At 42.1% G+C, this 22,069-nt stretch overlaps 2 protein-coding genes across 2 annotated transcripts; one reads left to right on the forward strand and one right to left on the reverse strand.

The window, feature by feature from the left end:
• Positions 1–1,593: 1,593 nt before the first annotated feature.
• PRPF31 (pre-mRNA processing factor 31) lies at positions 1,594–8,416 on the reverse strand. The gene is made up of 14 exons (XM_044281694.1): positions 8,320–8,416; positions 7,673–7,855; positions 6,933–6,993; positions 6,747–6,830; positions 5,674–5,771; positions 5,114–5,220; positions 4,851–5,020; positions 4,546–4,703; positions 4,376–4,465; positions 4,018–4,145; positions 3,867–3,939; positions 3,370–3,498; positions 2,496–2,594; positions 1,594–2,067 (listed from the first exon to the last, which is right to left on the reverse strand). The coding sequence occupies exons 2-14, from the start codon at positions 7,844–7,846 to the stop codon at positions 1,942–1,944; spliced, it is 1,497 nt and encodes a 498-aa protein (XP_044137629.1). The 5' UTR covers positions 7,847–7,855; positions 8,320–8,416; the 3' UTR covers positions 1,594–1,941.
• Positions 8,417–8,486: 70 nt separating this feature from the next.
• Positions 8,487–14,854, forward strand: TFPT (TCF3 fusion partner). The gene is made up of 6 exons (XM_044281695.1): positions 8,487–8,567; positions 9,450–9,699; positions 10,528–10,598; positions 11,295–11,364; positions 12,570–12,809; positions 14,289–14,854. Exons 2-6 carry the CDS (start codon positions 9,460–9,462, stop codon positions 14,421–14,423), a joined length of 756 nt encoding a protein of 251 aa, XP_044137630.1. The 5' UTR covers positions 8,487–8,567; positions 9,450–9,459; the 3' UTR covers positions 14,424–14,854.
• Positions 14,855–22,069: the final 7,215 nt, after the last annotated feature.

The following is a 22,069-nucleotide window of genomic DNA, read 5'->3' on the forward strand; positions in this document are numbered from 1 at the left end:
CTGGAAAGCCTTGTTGCCAGGACCCTTGCAAGGAGCTTTACATCTGCATTAAGCAGTGAAATTGGTCTGCACGCAATGTTGATGGTGAACAGATCAAAACACTGACAGAATCCATGGATGGCAGGCTTTTGAGTGTCCTTGCAAAGAAAGGTGGCTATATTGGTCACTGATTTGTTTTTGTTTTGTTTTTGAATGTCAGAAATGTATATTTGTGAATGTTGAGATGTTATATTGGTTTCACAGGTAAAAATAAATAATTGAAATGGGTATATATTTGTTTTTTGTTAAGTTGCCTAATAATTATGTACAGTAATAGTCACCTGCACACACAGATATCCCCCTAAAATAGCTAAAACTAAAAACAAACTAAAAACTACTTCCAAAAATATTCAGCTTTGATATTAATGAGTTTTTTGGGTTCATTGAAAACATGGTTGTTGTTCAATAATAAAATGAATCCTCAAAAATACAACTTGCCTAATAATTCTGCACTCCCTGTACAAATTAAAATACAATCAAAGATTATTTAATTATGTATATGTTTGCATAGATGCTTGTACCTTGTTTTACTGATTTCACAATATAATTAAATAACCGATCAAACTCCTTTTGAGGCATTTATATGTCCACCTCAGGATCAATAACCATTAGAATTTTTTTTTCTTTGATCCTTTCTTTTATTTTTTTGCTTTATATCCCCAACATGGTTCACACACCATGTTCAACATGATAAATGTCTTTAAAGGTAACCTAACACAAAGCTGCTGTGATACACCTGGAGTGAAACTATTTAACATCGCTAACCATACCCACACTTCTACTCATTCCAGTTTTCAAATGTGGGTGGGGGGTAAAAATAGAAAAAGTTGGAAAATTAAGTTGCAAAGCCCTAGGTTGTTAATTTTTGAAGCCAGTATTCTGGAGTACAGGGCTTGATTAATTCCCCTGGTTTATTTTATTCACACAATGGAGTTTTTATTTTAAAACTATGGCACAGATTTACTAGAGTGAGCTTAGATTGTGCCATAAAATGTGGCAAAATTTTGAGCATTCCTGGAATATAATGTAAAAGTTTTAGACCTCTTTATAAAGCAAATGCCAATTAATAATTAAGTGCCTCGTTTGGAGAAGGGATGGCCTAAGATGCACCAAAATTTTACAGCAAAGCAAGTCAACCAGTAGTTGATGTAAAGTTAAAATAAAAAGCCATGAACCAAATTCATTGTACTGCAAGAACCATTGGGTAAAAAATTGGCGCATTTAAGCAGATTTATGCCCAAATCAAAGCTTCAATTGATTTAGGAATGGATTTTGGACACCACAGATTGTGACAGGTTTATCACAGACAGCCTTCTGCAGCTACTATGTAGTGTCAAACATTGTAACTGTAAAAGCCAAATGCACAAACCCAATATCAAATATTTTACCCCAAAATACATGTAAATTGATCATAAAAAAAAATAAGTAACTCCAAAAAGGTGTCTGTAGAGAAATCTGCTATACAGGGCTCACCCATCTAAACATTCATATTATGCAATCACTCCATGCTGGCAGCTTGTAAGACACTATTAGATAGGTGCCATGTTTAAAAGCTGAAATACAATGCCATTTATTTTCTATTACAGAAAGCTCCAATATTCACACCAAAACAATTAAAATAAAAACAAAACTAAAAAGTTTGTTTAACTGAATATAAAAATGAGGGGTTCTTCAACCTTCAAAGATATTCAGCTCTTTCTTTCAGGGCTAAGAAAAGGTGTAATGTGGAACTCAGCTGCCAATTCTCTCGCTGTCTCAGTTCAGTAGATGAGTGTCCTGCATTACTCTGTATGAGGTCCCAGTTCCTTGCAGGCATTGCTATACAGCCAAGCCCAGTGTCTCTAGGTGGTCAGTGCATCATTCAAACAAGTTCCAAGAATACAAGACATGGAGACCTCTCCATCACTGTGTCATTGTACCATTTTTTTCATGCTTCACCTTCAGGAATTCTGCCATGCTGGAAAAATATTTCTGATTTGTCTCAGCCACCTTCTTCTCTGCAGCTTGCGGGTTAACAATCTCTAGACCCTGCAAGGTCAATAAAATAAAATGAATATGTATCCATCTTGCAGCATGTGTTCAATTTAATTGTGCAGGGCATTTAAAGGGGGCAGTGCAGTAGTTTATATCTGTATGTTACCAGTGAGTTTTCTTTAGCTAAAGCTGGATCCAAAAAGAAAATCCTCTTAGGCTCCTGGATCTAGTAAGGGAGCAAGCACTATAGGATAGAATGTGATTCTACAGCACTGGCTCCTCTACTGGACCTTGGAAGCCTAAGAGACCAAGCAGGACACAGTCGCAGAAATATGAGCAGCATGGACCACGGCCAGTCCATGTGGGTAAATTAGAAGCAGAATCTGCTGTGCAATATATTTAGAAAAACAATTATTGTGCACACTCTTGCGGTATTATGTTTTTTTTTCTTCTAATGATCCGGTTAATGCAATGGGTCTTACCTGAAGGGGAGTAAAGGCAACACTGGACGCAGTACCCGAAGATCTGTCTCTTACTGTGGACTTTCCTCCATAAACCATACTCTGTTTCTGTAGTGTACGCTGTTAAAGACAATCGGATTGAAGGAAAATGGTAAATTTCAACAAAATCTAACTAAATGGTAAATGTTGGTTCATTTTTAATTCTAGGTTTTTAACAGAGAGGGATACAGAAAATCAAATAAGCAATCTACTAAACAATAAAATTCAAACGTCAGGGAATATGGAAAAATAAATAAAAATCAGCATGGAAGAGTAGCGTGGTGTGGCGGCCCTTACATGTGCATTGGATGCAGGATGAGAAGATATCAGCACCTTTTTCTCACAGTGCAATACACAGGTCACCGTTTAAGCACAAGAGCTGTGGAACATAGGATTATTTCTCTTATGGAAACAGAGGTCAAATTGTTCTGGACTAATGAAGCACTGCAACCGTACTGGGTGGCAGAGCACCTGAGGCTTTAGGGGGTATACAGATTTCAAAATGACGCAGATTTTGTCTGCAAATGGAACCAAGAGGAAAGTTGTGGTCACTGTTAAGAAGGGGTTATGAAAATAATATTACATCCAGGAAACTGGCAGTGATTACCACCCTTGGAACTTTCAAAACAATGGTGGATCCACAGGGTAGAATGATCTTGGCTGGCATTAGTTCAGTTATTGAGCTGTCCATAAGAGTGGGTAAAGAGGAAATGTGTACCAATTTCATATTTTCTAATGGCATGGTGATTGGCACTCTGGTGGCACCAAAAAGCCATAGCCATAAAAAGCTAAAGCCATAGATTTTATATATAACCTTGGTATCGATTCCTGGACTTTATATTTGACTAAAGCTTACCTGTAAAGTTTTGGAGATTCTGGCCTTGGTAGCTTCATTAACTTGTGCTTGCCGTACTCTTCCACTTCCACCCTTCCCAAGATGTCCCAAGCTGAAGCCCAAGTCTTCCTGATATGCATCTTCTTCAATCTAAAAGGAAATCATAATATTGTAAACTACTATTTTCCCTTCACTCTATATTCAGGACTTAAAGTATCCTGTTCAACATCAGAGTCCAACAAACTATTAAACAGATCTTAAAGTGTGAGTCTATGGCTATACAGGGGTAGATACTGCACTGCATAATATTTGCTTCAATGCGGACATTGCCTATATACGCAATGGGACATTCAAAAGTGATAGGAATAGATGAGGTTCCTAGACCACCGCATGACGCTAAAAGCCTTCCAATATCATATGGCTGTCTAAGGAACCATACAGCCTGCTCAGTCTTCATTGGAGCCACCCTTTAACATATACAGAAATGGATTAAAACAGGTTTGGGAGGAAGTGCACACCTCTCCAAAGCTCATCCTATTAGCCTGTTTTCGGATTTCTGTCAGCCCAAGTCGTTCTTTCATTTTGCGGTACCTATGGAAAAAAAAATATGTATATTAAATCTGATTTTTTAAATATTTTTTTAAGTTACCAGTGAAAAGAACCCCTTACCTGCGGCCACCGCGTTTCTTTCTCTGTCCATCAAGAGGTGCTGGCAGAGGTTTTACCTGCTTGACTGGCGGTGGTTCTTGCCATTTATCAAACTTTCTTTCAATCTCCTCTTTCAGGTCATAACCAATCTGTAATGTGGGAAATCTAAATGGTCATATTCCATACAGCTAATAAACTTGCTGCAGAACAGGTTGAATAGAAGGAACTATACAGCTAATACATTATAAACACAAGGTGCTTCCAGCATTACAAGAGTCTTCTGTGGTACCTTTCCTGCCCATATTACACAGATTGTTTCTTTCATGGTTTTTTACCATTTCCAACTAGTTTACAAGGGAGAATCCCCTTTAAGACTGACCTTTCCTCCAGGGTTCTCATGAAAGCCGTCTACGCGTGCTGCCAAAGTGCACTTTGCTGCCACCAATCTTGCTGCCTTTCGATGCAAATCCTAGGACAATATAAAGACAAACAGTTACAGCATCATCAATAGTTTTACTTTACAGTCAGACAAAGCAATCCCTTTCTTACCGAAGGTAATGACTGGACAATGTCACTATAATAGATATAACCAGTATGGGGAAGGACAGAAGTGCTAGAGAAGCCAGATAACGTTTTCCTCTGAGCTCCCAGGAGCATGACGTTGCAGGCAGGCATCTTTGAGAGGTTTGTGAGACCACCAGCAATACCTGAAAAGAACAAAGTTACTGATGACAGCAGACCCATCAAGCGTTGCATATTTGTTCTATCTGGTCTGATATATGTACTGCTCTCCTATATGTATACATGGGTGATCATGTGGTAGTACAGACAAAAGAATCACATGCACATATTACCCATTATTTTGGCTGCAGTTGAGGCCCCAACAATGATGGAGAGATTTGGAGCAATGAATGACATGCGAGACTCCACATACTCATAGATTCTGTGTTTTGACTGGTTCAGTTCTAGCGCCATGTCACAAGCTTCTTCAATGTGTTCCAATTCTTCAGTAGTCAGTTGCTGTCTGTATGTAGCACAAATGCCAGCGGAGTGATTAGGAAATACAGTGGAAGCATATAGCATGGGCATACAGAGCACTGTACTAGTATAGGCTTACCCCTGTGTAGTGGAGGCAGTCACACTAACAACCATGATGGTTGCATTTGTCAGAATTTGCTGAAGATTCTCATTATTCTTGCATTTGTCCAGATTATTTCCCAATTCCTGCAAAGTAAAGTCTAAAAAGTTGACTATGGGTGCATCAACAGCCACTCAAATACCACAATAGTGGTCCGCCAAGTTACAATGGCCTCAGGATGCAATATTTTCAATTTACAATGGTTTTTCTTGGACCATGGCAACTTGAAACCATATTGCATGGGACTTTCACTGGTAAAAGACCAGTATTACTGAAGTGCATGCCATGACTTGCTGTCTTGTAGCATGTCTCTACAGTATAGCATAGACACCAGGTGAAGGTGGCTCCTGTCCTCTCCACAGAAAGTGATTTACAGCTTTCAGCACATTTTTCTTCTTTTACATGTAAGAACTTTCTTTATCTGTATTTGGTATCTGCTTAATTTTAGTTATTCTTCACTTTTAATTAATTTGTGAACCACAAAAACCAGCAACATTTTCCCCTTTGCTACACACAGTTCACACCCCTCCCCCACCTACCTTCACTGTTCTTATGTAATCCAAGGCATTTGGAACCAGAGACTCCAACTCCGGAAACCGCTTTGAATACTTGTCTCTGATAAACTTGTGGATTATATCTAAAAAAGAGAAACGCACAATATCCTTACAATTTATAAATGCAGGTTTCATTGTACTGGACACGTTAATAAGCTCCATGGATGCTCAGGAGTTTTTATTTTCCACCTTAAAGTTAATCTCCAACCCTGAATACCCTTAATGTTTTTAATCTAAATAGGTGCTGAGGTATTCTAGTTATTTCTAGTAAACCCCTAATCACAGGATAGGGGGTTACTATTAGATCGCTGGAGGTCCTACTGCTGGGACCCCCATACACCACATGTAACAGAATACAGCGATCTGCTATTCCCGGCAGGTCCCATACAGATGAATGGAGTGCCAGTGTGCATACGTGATCTGCCACTCTGTTCATTTGCGAGGACTTTGGGTTATGCAGCCCCCAGCGGTAGGACTCCACCGATCTAATAGTTATCCTATAGATAGGGGATAAGTTAAAATAACCAGAGTACCCCTTTAATATATTTATATAATGAGTCAATACATAATATTTCAGCGGTTGCCACTAAACCAAGGTTAGGTGCCTACAGCTTAGGGTTTTACTATTGAGTTCAATAAGCTCCAATGCTTCCTCTAGTGGTGGCTGCAGGCTATTAAGCAACTGACAATTATCACCTATCCACAGGTTAGGCGATAAAGGTTTGACTGCTGGGGGTTCCCCCACTAGGGCTGCCACCCATCGCTATAAAAAGATGTCTAAACCCCTCCGTTACGCCTCACAACAGCAGTGAGCAGGAAATAAAATGGAACTTTCCCATAAAAATGCTCCTGGGCTATTTCCTGGCATAAACTTAGGTTGTACAATAACCATGGTGTGTCTTGCTTCCTATCCTGCTGTAGCCACCGCACCAAATGTTTTCATGTCTTACAACACTCCTTGCTCTTTTGCTTTTATATAGTAATATTTCTTAGACTTACAGTACAAAAGATACATAAAAGGAAGAGTGAATCTGTAGTTTCATCTCCCTAAAACTTACTCAATTCATTTTCAATTTCCACCGTCAAATTGTTTGCATCAACTATAACTTTATATTCGGGAGCGGCTTCCACAGGTCCCATAACTGAAATTCAGATCACAGGTAAAACACAAAAGTTAAAGTTTAGCTTAGTAACAGGACACCCAGATAAAACCTCCCTCAAACAATGAAAACAAAAGCTAATACCTTCCGAATCTTTTGGTTGTTTTTTAACATATTCATCAATCTTGTCGAGAATCTCTGAAAACTGGTTAAAAAAAAAAAAAGAAAAAAAAAGTTTGAATTTTAATAATTTATTATTTAGTTTGTAAAACAGCATGCAAAAATATTACACTAATAGCAGCAACAGTGGGGAAAAAAAAAAAAAAAAATCCATCCAGAAGCCAACAACTGGGCCCACATAGTACTAAACACTCCATTCACCAGACTGCTATTTACCTTTCCTTATATTACTGTTGGGGGAAAGCAGTAGTCCGAAAGTCATAGTGAAATCCTTCGCTTTAACCAGGTGGGTGAAAGCAGTTTTCGCCTTCATATGACGCAGCTTCTGTGGCTCGGGAACTCTTTCACACCTCAAATAGCAGAATGGGTGCTCACCATTTCAAATCACATGACCGCCCAAGTGCCCTACTCAAAACTACACTTACCAGGAAACCCAAACAGATAAAGATACAGGCCAAGCAAGCAAACGCTGCTATATAGTGCATTCTTGCCCTGCGCAGTGAGAACTGTTAGGCCAGCTTCAGATGAGCGAGCTCACTAAGAGATATAGCAGGCAACTATTGTTTCTTTTGTGGCTTTATGCCATTTCCCTTCCTTGATCTTGGACACCCCCATTAATGGCAGCACAGGCTTCAGATCACCTTGGGTATGAAATGCAGGAGGAAGATAGCACAGAGACTCCTTCATATAGATTATAGGCTCACCTGCTTACTGTCCCATAGCTTCGCTATACTTTTCACAGACTCTGCATTAAGGTCCACCTGCATCTCCTCCTGTACTTCTTCTATTGTCTCCAGGTCATCCTCATCTATTAAGCTGTCGTCTTCTTCCTGCGCTGCCTCCTCCAGGTCAGCCAGCAACTCGTCCGCCAGAGACATGTTTTATCCCTGTAGGAAAACACAGAAAATAAACGTTATCTTAAGTGATACTAATCCTTCCGAAGAATGTAACAGATCTGAATGTTATACTGCCTTAATGGAGTTGGTCTAACAAGGAAAGATGCTAGAAGTCTAATCCTGAGAATGGGGGTCCCAGCATCTTGTATGGTAGAGGTAGTGCGCATGCACAGTGCCTGCTGGGGATGGCGCAGCCTTGTACTCCACACTCCCCTGCTCAGTGTGTGGTGGTGACTCAGGGGCCCTAATGTTCATGGTCGGTGGGGATCCCAGGGGTCAGACCCACAGCAATCAAATATGTATCAACTGTCCCGTGGACCATCCCCTTAGTGTACACCGAAACCACGCACTGAATCAGCTCGGCGCCCTCTTGCCAGCAGCGATCCAAACTTGCCACACTTTCCTCCCCCTCGGCAGCGATGCCATCATTATCCAGTCACAACCTTTCCACTTACCAAGAGCAAGGTCTGGAAAAAGAAAGATGAAACGAATCTATGGCGCTCCTCAAATAAAACCGGAAGCTGCGGCGCGAAGATATGACGTCACCGTCGCTCTGTACGGAATGTTTTCTATTGGTCTGTAGCTGCGCATGCCTCGCTGTCATTTTTTTTTGTTCTTTTTGTATATCATAACTTTATTTAGCTCCACCAGTGGCATTCATATCCTTCTGTGCCCGACAAGAAGGGGCAGATAATGTGAGCAGGTACGTGTGACAACAAGGGCGCAATGCTTGGTCCGTATCCTTCACCCCAGTGTATCATTGTCCTTTTCTCAGGGCAGTATGTCCTGTTGTCACCCAGCTTTCCCAGACTGCTGCCTCACGTGCAGTGTGCACCCCCCTCCCCAGTATTGCTGCCTAGGTAGCTATGGCATTTGTGTAGGATATGAGTGACCCCCACTGTATTTGTGCACAGGGATAGTAATACTGCCCGGTCCTGAGCGCACAGCACGGAGTCCATCATAATTCTTAGTGCAGCGCTGATTTCTGATACCATGACATCACTCAACAGACCCCATTATATATCATGATGTCACGTGCTAATGTGCGTGGAGAATGGGTGTTGTACTGCTCCTAAAAGGAACCGTTCCGGTAAAATAGGGTATGAGACAAGTGCAGGATCGTATTTGCTTTCAACTTTGATCATTTCCCCAATCTAAATAATTAGAAGCCCCGTCTGTGGTGGGTTATAGTAAACATAATATTGTTTAAAGAGGTTCTCCGAGACCGTGAGTCCCTCTTTAGATTTGCAGGCATGCTGCAGAGGTTAAAACAAAAAGACTCGCCTGTCACCAGTGCTGAGCTCCCTTCTCCTTTGGTCCCATTACTTACTGGACCGAAGTGTGACATGTCGTCTACACATCGGTGGCCTTGATCACATGCTGTCACTGCACAGGCTACCAAAGAGGTCATTAATTGGCCGGCAGCAGTGACATCTGTATAGATGGCATGTGACCCTTCTGGTCCAGAAGGAGAAGTGGAGTTATTTTTTTTCTCAAACCCTGCATGTAAAGATGAAAATGCATTCCTGGTCTCACAGAACCCATTTAAATAAAAAAAAAAAATCTGTCTTTATTTGTGTCTTAGATTTTCCATCATGGCTGCCGTAAACTTTGAAGAGTTTTCCGTCCCACCTGGTTCTGAGCTCGCGCTTCCACCTCTGTTCGGCGGGAACATTTTAGAGAGTGAATTAGAAACAGAGGTTGAGTTTGTAGACGGTGGCTTGAGTGGCGATAACATACAAGACGAGGAGGAAGAGGAGGCTCAGCAGCGCATGAGAGAACTTAACAAGAGAAAGTTCCTTGCCTTGAATCGCCGCTGCAAAGAAATTGAACAGGTTTGTACATGACAACAGTATGGCCGCTGCCATCTTCTATACATACCTAAGAGTCAAGACTCCTCTGTGATTTCCCTTTAAATAAACACACAGGGATTTAGCGACAACCCTGTGTGCCCTTTCAGATAGAAGGGGGTCTCCCACTTGGCACTCCCCTCTATGAGCTAGAATGGAGAGCTTCCCATCCTGAAGGATTCAGGTCGTCCTTACATTATGTGGACAGCCATTCATCTGAATGATCACCATCCAATACGGCTTTACAGTCGCTGCAGGAGAAATTCCTGGTTGACTGAAGCCTCCCATAGTAAAATGGAGAGGGAAAGCTGATTGCCCTGGAGACGGCATTCAACGTTTTTACCTCGCATATTAAAGGGGTTTATGTGAATGAAGCTTATTCTTTTCACTCTGTACACCCTCAGCAAGGATTAGCGGTCAGTGAGCCATTATTCTTCTATAGTAAGGATGCTCAACCTGCAGCCCTCCAGCTGTTGTAAAACTACAACTCCCACCATGCCCTGCTGTAGGCTGATAGCTGTAAGCTGTCCGGGCATGCTGGGAGTTGTAGTTTTGCAACAGCTGGAGGTCCACAGGTTGGGCATCACTGTTCAATACTAATCCTAATTCAGGACAGTCAGTGATTGTCACCAGGAAAAAGGGCATGGCCACACATAGCAAGTCCCCCGCAGATTTACCACAGTGGAGAATATTCAAATTGTGCGCATTTTTCAGAGGTTGCCATGTGGAAATGCTGCAGATTTCTCCCTCTGTATTTCAAAGATCCTTCACAAACACCAAATTATGTAGTAAAGTTTGGTTTATTTTTTTCAGGTCAATGAGAGAATACTTAATAGACTTCACCAAGTTCAGAAGATAACACGAAGACTGAAACAAGAGAGGAGGTGGGTACTTACCGTGTGCATGAGGCCTTAGTGGAACTTGAAACTGGCTGATGGGTCAAGGTTAGACTGGGAAAGCATTGGTTAAAGGGGTTGTCTCATCACAGAAAATGGGGGCATATTGCTAGGATATACCCTCATTGGGAACGGAGTCCTGCAAGGTAGTGGCTGGAGGACTCCGGTCTGGCCACCACCAAGCGCACTCCCCATAGAAGTGAATGGGAGCGCACCACGCTTGACCGGCCACCGCTCCCATTCACTTCTATGGGCCTGACGGAAATAGCTGAGCCAGCACTTGGCTATTTTTGGCGGCCCCATAGAAAATGAATGGAGCGATATAGGTGCAGGTCCCAGCGGTGGGACCTGCACCTATCAGACAATAGGGGCATATCCTAACAATATGCCCCCATTGTATGAGATGAGAAAACCCCTTTAATATAGGAATTAATGGAGATTTGCTTTAGACACACAGTGACCTGGATTAGTCTTTCCATGGCATCCACTGATCCAGCAAGTCTTTTCCTAAGCATGAATGATTACATTTCCACTGTACAGTTATGTGTGGCGCTCCACTGCAGACTGATTATTCACCCATCTATGTTATGATTGCTACTTACCAAACCTGTGACAGTTTTGGTCACATAAGTAATGTACTGGATTCCACAGATCTCAATATCTAATGCTTTGTATTTATTTCAGATGTCTGATGAAAGTCTTGGACTCTTATGGAGATGATTACAGAACGAGCCACCTAACCTTCTTACTTGAGGTAAAATGTATTTAAGAAAAAACATGGGGGCACCATTTTCTAAAAAGATTGTAATGTTTTGGGCTTTTTCACCACACTGTCCACTATTCAGAAAAGCGGGCATGGTGTCAGTGGGGCCTAGGGGGGCGTAGCCTCCGCTGCCTGGCAAATTTTCTTTACAACAGAAACTGGGGTAAATTATAGCTCAAATCTATGCCAGTTTATAAATTAGGAGCATCTCACTTAAAGGGGTTATCCGGGCTTTTAATATTGATGACCTATCCCCAGGAAGGATAGGAAGAAAGAAAGAACAGGAACAAAGAAGGGACGTGCGCACTGCCTCCTCAAACAGCTGATTGGCATGGGTGCCGGGTGTCGGACCCCCGCTGATCTGATATTGATGACCTATCCTGAGGATAGGTCATCAATATTAAAAAGCCTGGAGAACCCCTTTAAGCAAAACCAGATCAAGACTGGCGTATGTAACACCAATATTGAAAAATTCCCCCCATCGACCATAAGACTTTAACTCTTTGAAGACATGTTAAAGTGGGCGGATAAATTATTTAAAAAACATAAGCTGATCACATGGAATCCTTCTGCTAGGACCTGCAGTGGTCAGCTGTAATTTGTGAGGGATCCCAGTTACAACTGTTTAGTTCCCCTGCAGCACCCCCACAGGAGAACTGAAATATTACAGAGTACACATAAAAATCAATAGGCCATCCATGTAATGCGCAGACATGTCAGGCCCCCGTTGGGTTGCTGATCGTCACTCAAGACCTAAATGGGGAACATCTCTATTAACTTTGAAAATAGGTTTTTAAACAAGGTATCCTCATTTAACCCCCTTATAAAGGTTATGCCCTTATCAATGTGGATAGGTACAATAAATTGGGATCTTTCATTTGAGGCTCGCCCAGTGGAGGACCCAGCAGGTTCATGCGTTACACAAATGGCCCTTTGATGTTGGTGGACACCGTGCAATGTTTTATAGACGGCTGATAAAGAAGGGGGGTCCTGTGACAAGACCTCAAGTAATCTTGTCATTATTAGCTAGAACCAGGTCATAAAAAGCTGTTTGAATCCTGCTTACTGTTTGCGGACTCCAGTGGTGATAGAAGATTCACATCAGAATATAATAGTCAAGGCAATCATTTGATAAAGTTGAAATACCGGTATGTGATGCATTATATAAATCTTCTAAGTACACTTGATTTTTACAGGAAGAAGGCACCCAAGCCTGCAATACACCTACCCCAGCCAACTCTGAAAATGAACCCCCAGAAAACGAGGATTTATCAAGGTGTCTTACAGGACCTCCCCTTGGCTTAGAGGCCACTAGTCCGGAAAGCTCATCTCATGTAGAAGGACCACCAGCTAAAAAGAGAAGAAAGTTCAAAGAGGAGAAAGAACATAAAAAGATAAGCCCACCTCTTCTTCCGTCAGAGCCACTGCTAGCACAGGTAAAGCAATGCAATCACTGTAAGGGCTCTTGCACACGACCGTCTGTATTTTGCAGTCCGCAAAAAATATGGATGACGTCTTTGTGCATTCCGTATTTAGCGGAATGGAACAGCTGGTCCCTAATAGAACAGGCCTATCCTTGTCTGTAATGCGGACAAATAATAGGACATGTTCTATTTTTTTGCAGAACGGACAGACTGAAACGGATGCCCTTCCATTTTTTTTTTTTGAGGACCCATTAAAATGAATGGTTACGTATACAGTCCACAAAAAAACGGAACGGACGCGGAAAGAAAATATGTGCTTGTGCATGAGCCCTAAGTAGAATTAGGCTTTTCACCTCCTGATGTGCTTAGTAATCGCTTGCATTCCCCCTGTAATAACAATTCTAAGCATCTTTTCGTATGACTTTGTTGGCCATTGTTCTATTATTCCTATTAGAAATGTTTTAATTAATTGGCAGACAGCAATAAATGTCAATCTGGGTGTTACCAGACACGTCCCTGCACAGTCTGACACTGGTAGCACTGATTGGATGGTGTCAGACTGTGCACGTTCCAAATAGACCTTTATTGCTGACTACTGGCAGTTCATTCATAAACTTCTTGAAGGAATAATATAGGAATGTCACAACACAGAGTGATAAACAAAAGATGCCCTAAAATTTTTATAACATGCAGAATGAAAGTAGTTACTACAACAGACTTGTCAGGAAAGGTGGCAGGTCCTCTTTGGAGGGGCTTTCCAAGACTTTAATATTTAATGGCCTTTCCTACTCCCGATACCTCCACTGATCTGCTGATTGAAGGGGACACAGCACCCTTAGGGCTCATTCAGAGGGCTGTAGTGTTTTGCGGTCGGCAAATTGGATACAGGCTGTGTGTGCGTTCTGCATTTTGTGGGCCGCACATGGCCGGCACTAGGATAGAAATTCCTATTCTTGTCCGTGATCTTTCTGGCGTGGCCACGGAATGGAACTACGGAGGCGGACAGCACATGGTATGCTGTCTGCATCTTTTACCGCCCCATTCAAATGAATGGACCTGCATCCGTTCCGCAAAATGCATATGGTCGTGTGAATGAGACCTTATTAACAGGCACAGCTCTATACTTTTAGTAGTGGCTGTGCCTGGTATTGCAGCACTATGTCATTTACTTGAATAGGAAGGAGACGCAGAGAGCTGCAGTACCAGGTACAGCCAATGCATAATGTACAGAGCTGTGCCTGATAAACAGTGGAGGAGACAATACTTCCCCTTCAGCCAGCAGATTGGGGGGGGTTCCAGTAGTTGGATCCCCACTGATCTGATATGGGGGTGTATCTTACAGATAGGCCATCAATATCAAAGTCCGGGAAAACCTTTCATCTCATATTGGTGTGGTTCAGCAAGCTCAAGGACTTTTATGGCAAGTCTAACCCTCTTAATGAGGTGGTATATCCTAACTTCAGTGTTCACATTTGTATTTCTCTATTGCAGGTTAAGATAGAAGAGGACTATTTATGTGATGGAGACGAGGAGCTTAATCTTAGCTGGCGTCCTCTCAGCCCACGAGACAAGATACTGCAGTACACAAAGTTCTCCAGCCCTGGACCTTGCCCAGATTTTGACTGAAACAGAAATGTGATGTTGTATCCTCCATTAGACAATTCTCATTCAGTCTGTCAGGGTTTGGTGAAATTCTGAATGTAGAGACTTGCAATGATATTTTCTGAAATAACGTTGATTTCTGGGAATATTAGTAGTCAGCTTCTCAGCACCCGGACTATACGGTAGAGACAGCAGCTGAGAGAAGCCCCCACAACGCCATTGTGATGTCCATGGTTCCTGATCTAGTAAGAGGTCTCTTGCTGACGCTCAACTTCTCGCTGCTTTGTCTGTGACATTTCACCTCCATCGTACAGGGAGGTAACCCATTATTTGGACCCTTCCTCAGACCAGCATTTCAATGCTTTGAGATGACAGTGTATTTCAAGTTTTCTACTTTTATATGTGGTTTTGCTTGAAATATTATGTTAATGTTACTGTGCAGTAAATATAGGATATTTGTGTAAATACATTTGTTTCTATGTTACATTACAATGCCACCATATTAGTTTAGCATTTTTAAGAAGTTCACAGAATCCACATGAGGAGAATAGGTGGGAATTTATTAAGATCTCTACACCAGGTTTCATGACAGATGTTGGTGCAAGCCCCCTTTTTGTGCCAAAATGTGAGACTTTTTGCCAATTTACTCCAAGCGCCACTTAAAAAACGTGCGGGCTCTATGTAGTCCAGCTTCTGCCAAGAAATCCTTGCGAGCTCCTGGCTAGTGTAGAGATTAGTTTTTGGTGCACAGACCTCCCATGATGCACCATTATTAGGTGTACGCACATCTTACACCAGCACACTTTATACCTCTACAAAAATGCTAGTTTTAGTAGGTTCCCACCAAAAGGTCTTCGATATTGAAGGCCTCTTCTCAGGATCGATCATCAATATCTGAACAGTGAATATCTGAATGGGCCTGAGCTGCAATACAAAGCACAGCCACTATACAATGGACTGTGCTTCAAAAGATGGGAGGAGGTCACAGTGCTCACCAGAGCGCCGCGGCCTCTTCAAACAGCGGATCAGTGGGGGTGCCAGAATATGGACCCCTACCAACCTGGAAAACCCTTTAAATGCTTATTCCAGGAAAATCCAAAAATGCTTTCATATACAGGACATATCTAACCTTAAGTTCATTCATTTGCATGTCAGGTCATGGTTATTCCCACAGCTTCCATCATATTCCAAAAAAACCTTGTTCTGGGATAGTGGGGGAGACATGCATTTGGTTGACTATGAATCAAGAACAACTATTGATTGAATTTTTTTTGTTTTTCTTTTGAAGGGGTCATCCTTAGGGTACCTGCATTTGGTGTAGATTTTTCTGCAGAAAATCCACTATTTATTGAACTTCTGTTGCAGTTTGAAGTCTATGGGAAAAAGCCTTCTACAGAGGGTGCGGAATCAATCAGAAAATAAGCTAAGTGTACATGAGATTTGTTAAATCCCATTCACTATGCTGGTACTGTATTATGGGAATCCGCACCGTGTGCAGGTAGCCTTAGGAGACTCCTTCAAAGCATAACTAACAACACACAGGGTTCATACATTCTGTTGGGCGGTCTGAAGCAGTTGTCTGCTCTAGGCAATATCTTTTTGTTAGAAGAGTCCCCTGTGGATCACAAGGTTCCCCGCTGTTGGAGCGCTCAGCAATCGGCAGTAATTTGTGGGGCAAAAGGCAACAAGTGTTCTGCTTCCCTGCAGAAGTGCAAATGACAGGGGTTGTCCCACAAAGGTTATCACCTATATACAGGATAGGTAATAAGTATTTAATCGCAGGCTGTTAGGCCTCTTTCACACGGGCAAGATTTCCGCGTGGGTGCAATGCGTGACGTGAACGCATTGCACCCGCACTGAATCCAGACCCATTCATTTCTATGGGGCTGTGCACACGAGCTGTGATTTTCACGCATCACTTGTGCGTTGCGTGAAAATCGCAGCATGCTCTATACGCGGGATGGGGACCCGATCATTATTATTTTTCCTTATAACATTGTTATAAGGGAAAATAATAGCATTCTGAATACAGAATGCATAGTACAATAGGGCTGGAGGGGTTAAAAATAAAATAATTAACTCACCTTAATCCACTTGTTCGCGCAGCCGGCATCTCTTCTGTCGTCTTCTTTGAGGAATAGGACCTTTGATGACGTCACTGCACTCATCACATGGTCCTTCACATGATCCATAACCATGGAAAAAGATCATGTGATGAGCGCAGTGACGTCATCAAAGGTCCTATTCCTCAAAGAAGACAGAAGAGATTCCGGCTGCGTGAACAAGTGGATTAAGGTGAGTTACTTTTTTTTTTTAACCCCTCCAGCCCTATTGTGCTATGCATTCTGTATTCAGATTGCTATTATTTTCCCTTATAACCATGTTATAAGGGGAAATAATACAATCGACACAACCTTGAACCCTTCTTCTGTGAAGAAGTCCGGGTCTGGGTATCACATTCAGTTTTTTATCACGCGTGTGCAAAACACATTGCACCCGCGCGATAAAAACTGAACGCAATCGCAGTCAAAACTGACTGCAATTGCGTACCTACTCGCGCGGGTTTGCCGCAACGCATCCGGACACGCTCGTGTGAAAGAGGCCTTAGGGATCTCTGCAATCCTGGTAAGGAGGGGTCCCTATATCTCCTCTCTGAGAGCAGCATGCATACTGCAGCTCCTTTATCACACCATTCACTATCCTGTATATAGGTGATAAATAACCTTTGTGGGACAACCCCTGTCATTTGCACTTCTGCAGGGAAGCAGAACACTTGTTGCCTTTTGCCCCACAAATTACTGCCGATTGCTGAGCGCTCCAACAGCGGGGAACCTTGCCCAGAGCAGACAACTGCTTCAGACCGCCCAACAGAATGTATGAACCCTGTGTGTTGTTACTGTTATGCTTTGAAGGAGTCTCCTAAGGCTACCTGCACACGGTGCGGATTCCCATAATACAGTACCAGCATAGTGAATGGGATTTAACAAATCTCATGTACACTTTGCTTATTTTCTGATTGATTCCGCACCCTCTGTAGAAGGCTTTTTCCCATAGACTTCAAACTGCAACATAAGTGCAATAAATAGTGCAGATTTCAAGTGGATTTTCTGCAGAAAAATCTACACCAAATGCAGGTACCCTAAGGATGACCCCTTTAAAAGAAAAACAAAAAAAACTTCAATCAATAGTTGTTCTTGATTCATAGTCAGCCAAATGCACGTCTCCCCCACTATCCCAGAACAAGGGTTTTTTGGAATATGATGGAAGCTGTGGGAATAATCATGACCTGCCAGCACTATACCAGTCCTATAGAAATTAATGGAGCAGTGGCCCGAAATGCTCACTACAGCTCCATTCAGAGAGGGAACCTGTCACTGGGATTTTGGGTATAGAGCTGAGGCCATGGGTTGCTAGATGGCCGCTAGCACATCTGCAATACCCAGTCCCCATAGCTCTGTGTGCTTTTATTGTGTAAAAAAACAACGATTTGATACATATGCAAATTAACATAAGAGAGTCATGTCTTACTTGTGTGACCAGAGAAGAGTCATATTTTCAAGCTCCGACTCGTCTCAGGTTAATTAGCATATGTATCAAATAGTTTTTTCCCCACAATAAAAGCACACAGAGCTATGGGGACTGGGTATTGTGGATGTGCTAGTGGCCATCTAGCAACCTATGTCCTCAGCTCTCTACACAAAATCCTGGTGACAGGTTCCCTTTAAAGTCAACACCTACAGCAGGCACCTCCGGCAGAGGAACAGAATAACGGCATTGCAGTATCCGTCTTAGCTGGACAGCACTGGGGCACGGCTGATCCCATTCTGCCAGAAAAAAAAAAAAACTGCTGCATGCATCCATGCTGAAATCTCAATGGACCCCATTATAGTGAATGGGATCAAGCAGTGTTTTCCGGCTATGACTGAGACGGCAATTCTGGCATTCTGTTCCTCTTCCGGAACTGAATAATCGAATGCCTGCTGTAGTAGTAGACTTACATTTTGTTTGACATAAGGCCAATTATAGGTAAGTTGCTATTCAAATTTAAAATTAGGGATAATCTTGAAGGCATTTTGGGGAGGTGATATGTTGAGGATGATGTGGGAGTTTCACATTTAGAGGCTTTTTAATGTTTATTGCGTGTGATATTGGCCGATAATTTATGGAACTGAATATTACAAATAGCCAACTTATGTAATGGATGGATACGCTGTGGCCTTCAGCTCTCTGTAGGTGATATCTGCTCCGGCTAGGTCCACACAAGTGTTATTATGTGTTCTTGCATAGCAAGACCACATACTATTATCTCACATATATATTATTATTATTATTATTGCCAAATTTGCCACCCTAACTCCTCCCACAGTTTTTACACTACATAGACAAAAATTTACCAAAACGTGCAGATTGTACCCGATCGGATTGCTATTACTTTGTGGAGCGATCCCACCCCCGGGGCCCCCGTGGCGGGCCCCGGAAGCCCCCTTTTTTCCCATAGACTTTGACAGGGTAAATTTTCAAATCGCTCCCACTCGCCAGGCTTTGACGCTAAAGTCACCAAACTTGGGTCACTTAGTCATGGAGTCAACCCGAAAATTTTGGGCACATTTCGGGGACCCCAAAAAGTGGGCGGGGCCATACAGAACCAATCAAAATCTCCCCATTGACTTTAATGAGAACTTCAAATTGCTACTCCTCCCACATTTTTAGGAGTACAAATTCCAGACTTTGCAGACTTGGTCGGCACCCACCCGAGTACCTTGCTTTTGCTTTGTTACCCGATCCCACCCTCCGGGCCCCTGGGACAGGGCCCCCAAAATCCATGTTTTTCCCATTGACTTTGACAGGGACAATTTTCAAATCGCTCCCAGTCGCACAGATTTTAAACTAAAGTCACCAAACTTGGGTCACTTAGTCATGGGGTCAACGCGCAATTTGTTAGCACATTTCGGAGACCCGAAAATGTGGGCGGGGCCACACAGAACCAATCAAATTCTCCCCATTGACTACAATGAGACGTTCAAATTGCTACTCCTCCCACAGATTTAGGAGTATAAATACCGAACTTTGCACTCTTGGTCGGCACATACCCGAGTATCTTGCTTGTGCTTTGTTAACCGATCCCACCCTCCGGGCCCCTGGGGCGGGCCCCCGAAAACCTCTTTTTTTCTCCCATAGAGTTTTATTGGAAAAATGCAAATGTTTGTCACTCATACAGCTTCGGAGTGAAACTCACCAAACTTGGGTCACTCAGTCATGGGGTCAACCTGAAAACTTCTGTCACATTTTGGGGACATTAAAAAGTGGGCGGAGCTACAAACAACCAATCAGATTTTCCCTATTGACTTCAATAAGAAACCTTTAAATTGCTGTCATTCTCACAGTATTTAAGCCAGAATACCCAAACTTGGCACCGTAGGTCATTGGGTGACTGGATTCAAAAAATAATGAAAAAGTGGGCGGAGTCTACAACGGCCAATCAAATTTCAGCCATTTGTTTAAATGGGAAAAATTCAAACTGCCGCTGCTCTTAGACTGTTAATGGCAGGTTTCCCAAACTTGGTACAGTTGGACAATTTAGGATTAGGATTAACATTTTGAAAAGTGGGCGGGGCCAAAAACAACCAATCAGATTTCTTTCATTGATTTCAATATGGAAAAAAAAAAATTCTGAAAATTGAAAAATGCTGCCATGATTGATGTCAGGGGCTTCAAATCGCTGAAATCAGGTGATAGATTACTTTGGATTCAAAAATTTAAAAAGTGGGCGGAGCCAACAACAACAAATCAGATTTTTCCTATTGACTTCAATGAGAAACTTTTAAATTGCTGTCATTCTCACAGTATTTAAGCCAGAATACCCAAACTTGGCACCGTAGGTCATTGGGTGACTGGATTAAAAAAATAATGAAAAAGTGGGCGGAGTCTACAACGGCCAATCAAATTTCAGCCATTTGTTTAAATGGGAAAAATTCAAACTGCCGCTGCTCTTAGACTGTTAATGGCAGGTTTCCCAAACTTGGTACAGTTGGACAATTTAGGATTAGGATTAAAATTTTGAAAAGTGGGCGGGCCCAAAAACAACCAATCAGATTTCTTTCATTGATTTCAATATGGAAAAAAAAAAATTCAGAAAATTGAAAAATGCTGCCATGATTGATGTCAGGGGCTTCAGATCGCTGAGATCAGGTCATAGATTACTTTGGATTCAAAAAATTTAAAAGTGGGCGGAGCCAACAACAACAAATCAGATTTTCCCTATTACCTTAATGAGAAACCTTTAAATTGCTGTCATTCTCACAGTATTTAAGCCAGAATACCCAAACTTGGCACCGTAGGTCATTGGGTGACTGGATTCAAAAATTTATTAAAAAGTGGGCGGAGTCTACAACGGCCAATCAAATTTCAGCCATTTATTTCAATGGGGAAATTTAAAACTGCCGCTGATCTTACACTGTTAATGGCAGGATCCCCAAACTTGGTACAGTTGGACAATTTAGGATTAGGATTAAAATTCAGAAAAGTGGGCGGGGCCAAAAACAACCAATAAGATTTTCCCTATTGACTTCAATAAGAAACCTTTAAACAGCTGTCATTCTCACAGCACCCAAACTCGGCAGGGTGGGTCAGTGTGAGACAAAGGTCAAAATTTATAAAAGTGGGCGGAGTCTACACTCCACCCAGTTACTCCGCCCACTCCAGTTGTAAGCTACTGGTGGAGGCAAGAACACATCACACAATTTCCCCAGAAATTGTACCTTTTCTAGTTCTTAATATTCTTCTCCGTTACAGGACTGTAATGGAGTCACTCAGGCTTCCCTCCAGGCAGCTAGTTGTATGTTTGACAGGATCTGCAGATGTGAACATATCTTAAAAGGGGTTCTTTGGGAATCAAGAAAATAAATATTACTTTATTATAAGTATATACCCAAATACCCTTCATTAGTTATAATGGCTCATTTTGTCTCGGAAGCAATCATCAGGAGAAACAAAATGGCCACCATCAGATTAGTACACACAAAACCTGTCCTAATCACAGAGGAGGAAAAGTTACTTCACAACACTAGCCTAAAGAGCTGCCTTATCCTCCTCTCTGCTCGTCAGGGATTATGATCTTGAATATAGTTGATAAGATTTTCAGCTGAATCTTTGTAGGAATGGAGTTCATGAGGAGACATGAAATGCAGAGGAGGATGAGGCTAATGAGCAGCAGCACTTGTATGCAGTCACCATTACCTCTGTCCTCTCTGTACTTCATCTCCTCATGAACTCCATTTCTACAGAGATTCATCTGAAGATCTTCTCATCTGTATTCAGGATCATAATCCCTCACAAGTACGGCAGAGAGGAGGCTGAGGCAGCTCTGTGGCTGTATCTGGCCCTCCTGTGTCATTAAGTCAGATATTGCGTGTACTAATCGGACAACGGCCATGTTATTTCGCCTAATGATTGCTCCCTAGACAAAATGAGCCATTATAACTAATGAAAGATATTTCGGAGTATATGTATAGTAGTAATATTTAAGTATTTTCATTTTCTTAATTCCCGAAGAACCCCTTTAAGGGTACTTTCACACTAGCGTTAAAGTTTTCCGGTATTGAGTTCCGTCCTAGGGGCTCAATACTAGAAAAAAAAACGCTTCAGTTTTGTCCTAATGCATTCTGAATAGA

Source organism: Bufo gargarizans, chromosome 2 (assembly GCF_014858855.1).
Source record: "Bufo gargarizans isolate SCDJY-AF-19 chromosome 2, ASM1485885v1, whole genome shotgun sequence".
In the NCBI taxonomy this organism is placed as follows: Eukaryota; Metazoa; Chordata; class Amphibia; order Anura; family Bufonidae; genus Bufo; species Bufo gargarizans.

Excerpts from the sequence above, each read along its gene's own strand:
- PRPF31 (XM_044281694.1), bottom strand. The coding sequence starts at position 7,846 with ATGTCTCTGGCGGACGAGTTGCTGGCTGACCTGGAGGAGGCAGCGCAG. Across the intron at positions 4,704-4,850 it reads AACTGCAGCCAAAATAATGG|GTATTGCTGGTGGTCTCACA; the intron begins GTAATATGTGCA and ends TGTTCTTTTCAG. Across the intron at positions 2,595-3,369 it reads GAATCTCCAAAACTTTACAG|CGTACACTACAGAAACAGAG; the intron begins GTAAGCTTTAGT and ends TGTCTTTAACAG.
- TFPT (XM_044281695.1), top strand. The coding sequence starts at position 9,460 with ATGGCTGCCGTAAACTTTGAAGAGTTTTCCGTCCCACCTGGTTCTGAG. Across the intron at positions 9,700-10,527 it reads GCTGCAAAGAAATTGAACAG|GTCAATGAGAGAATACTTAA; the intron begins GTTTGTACATGA and ends TATTTTTTTCAG. Across the intron at positions 11,365-12,569 it reads ACCTAACCTTCTTACTTGAG|GAAGAAGGCACCCAAGCCTG; the intron begins GTAAAATGTATT and ends TGATTTTTACAG.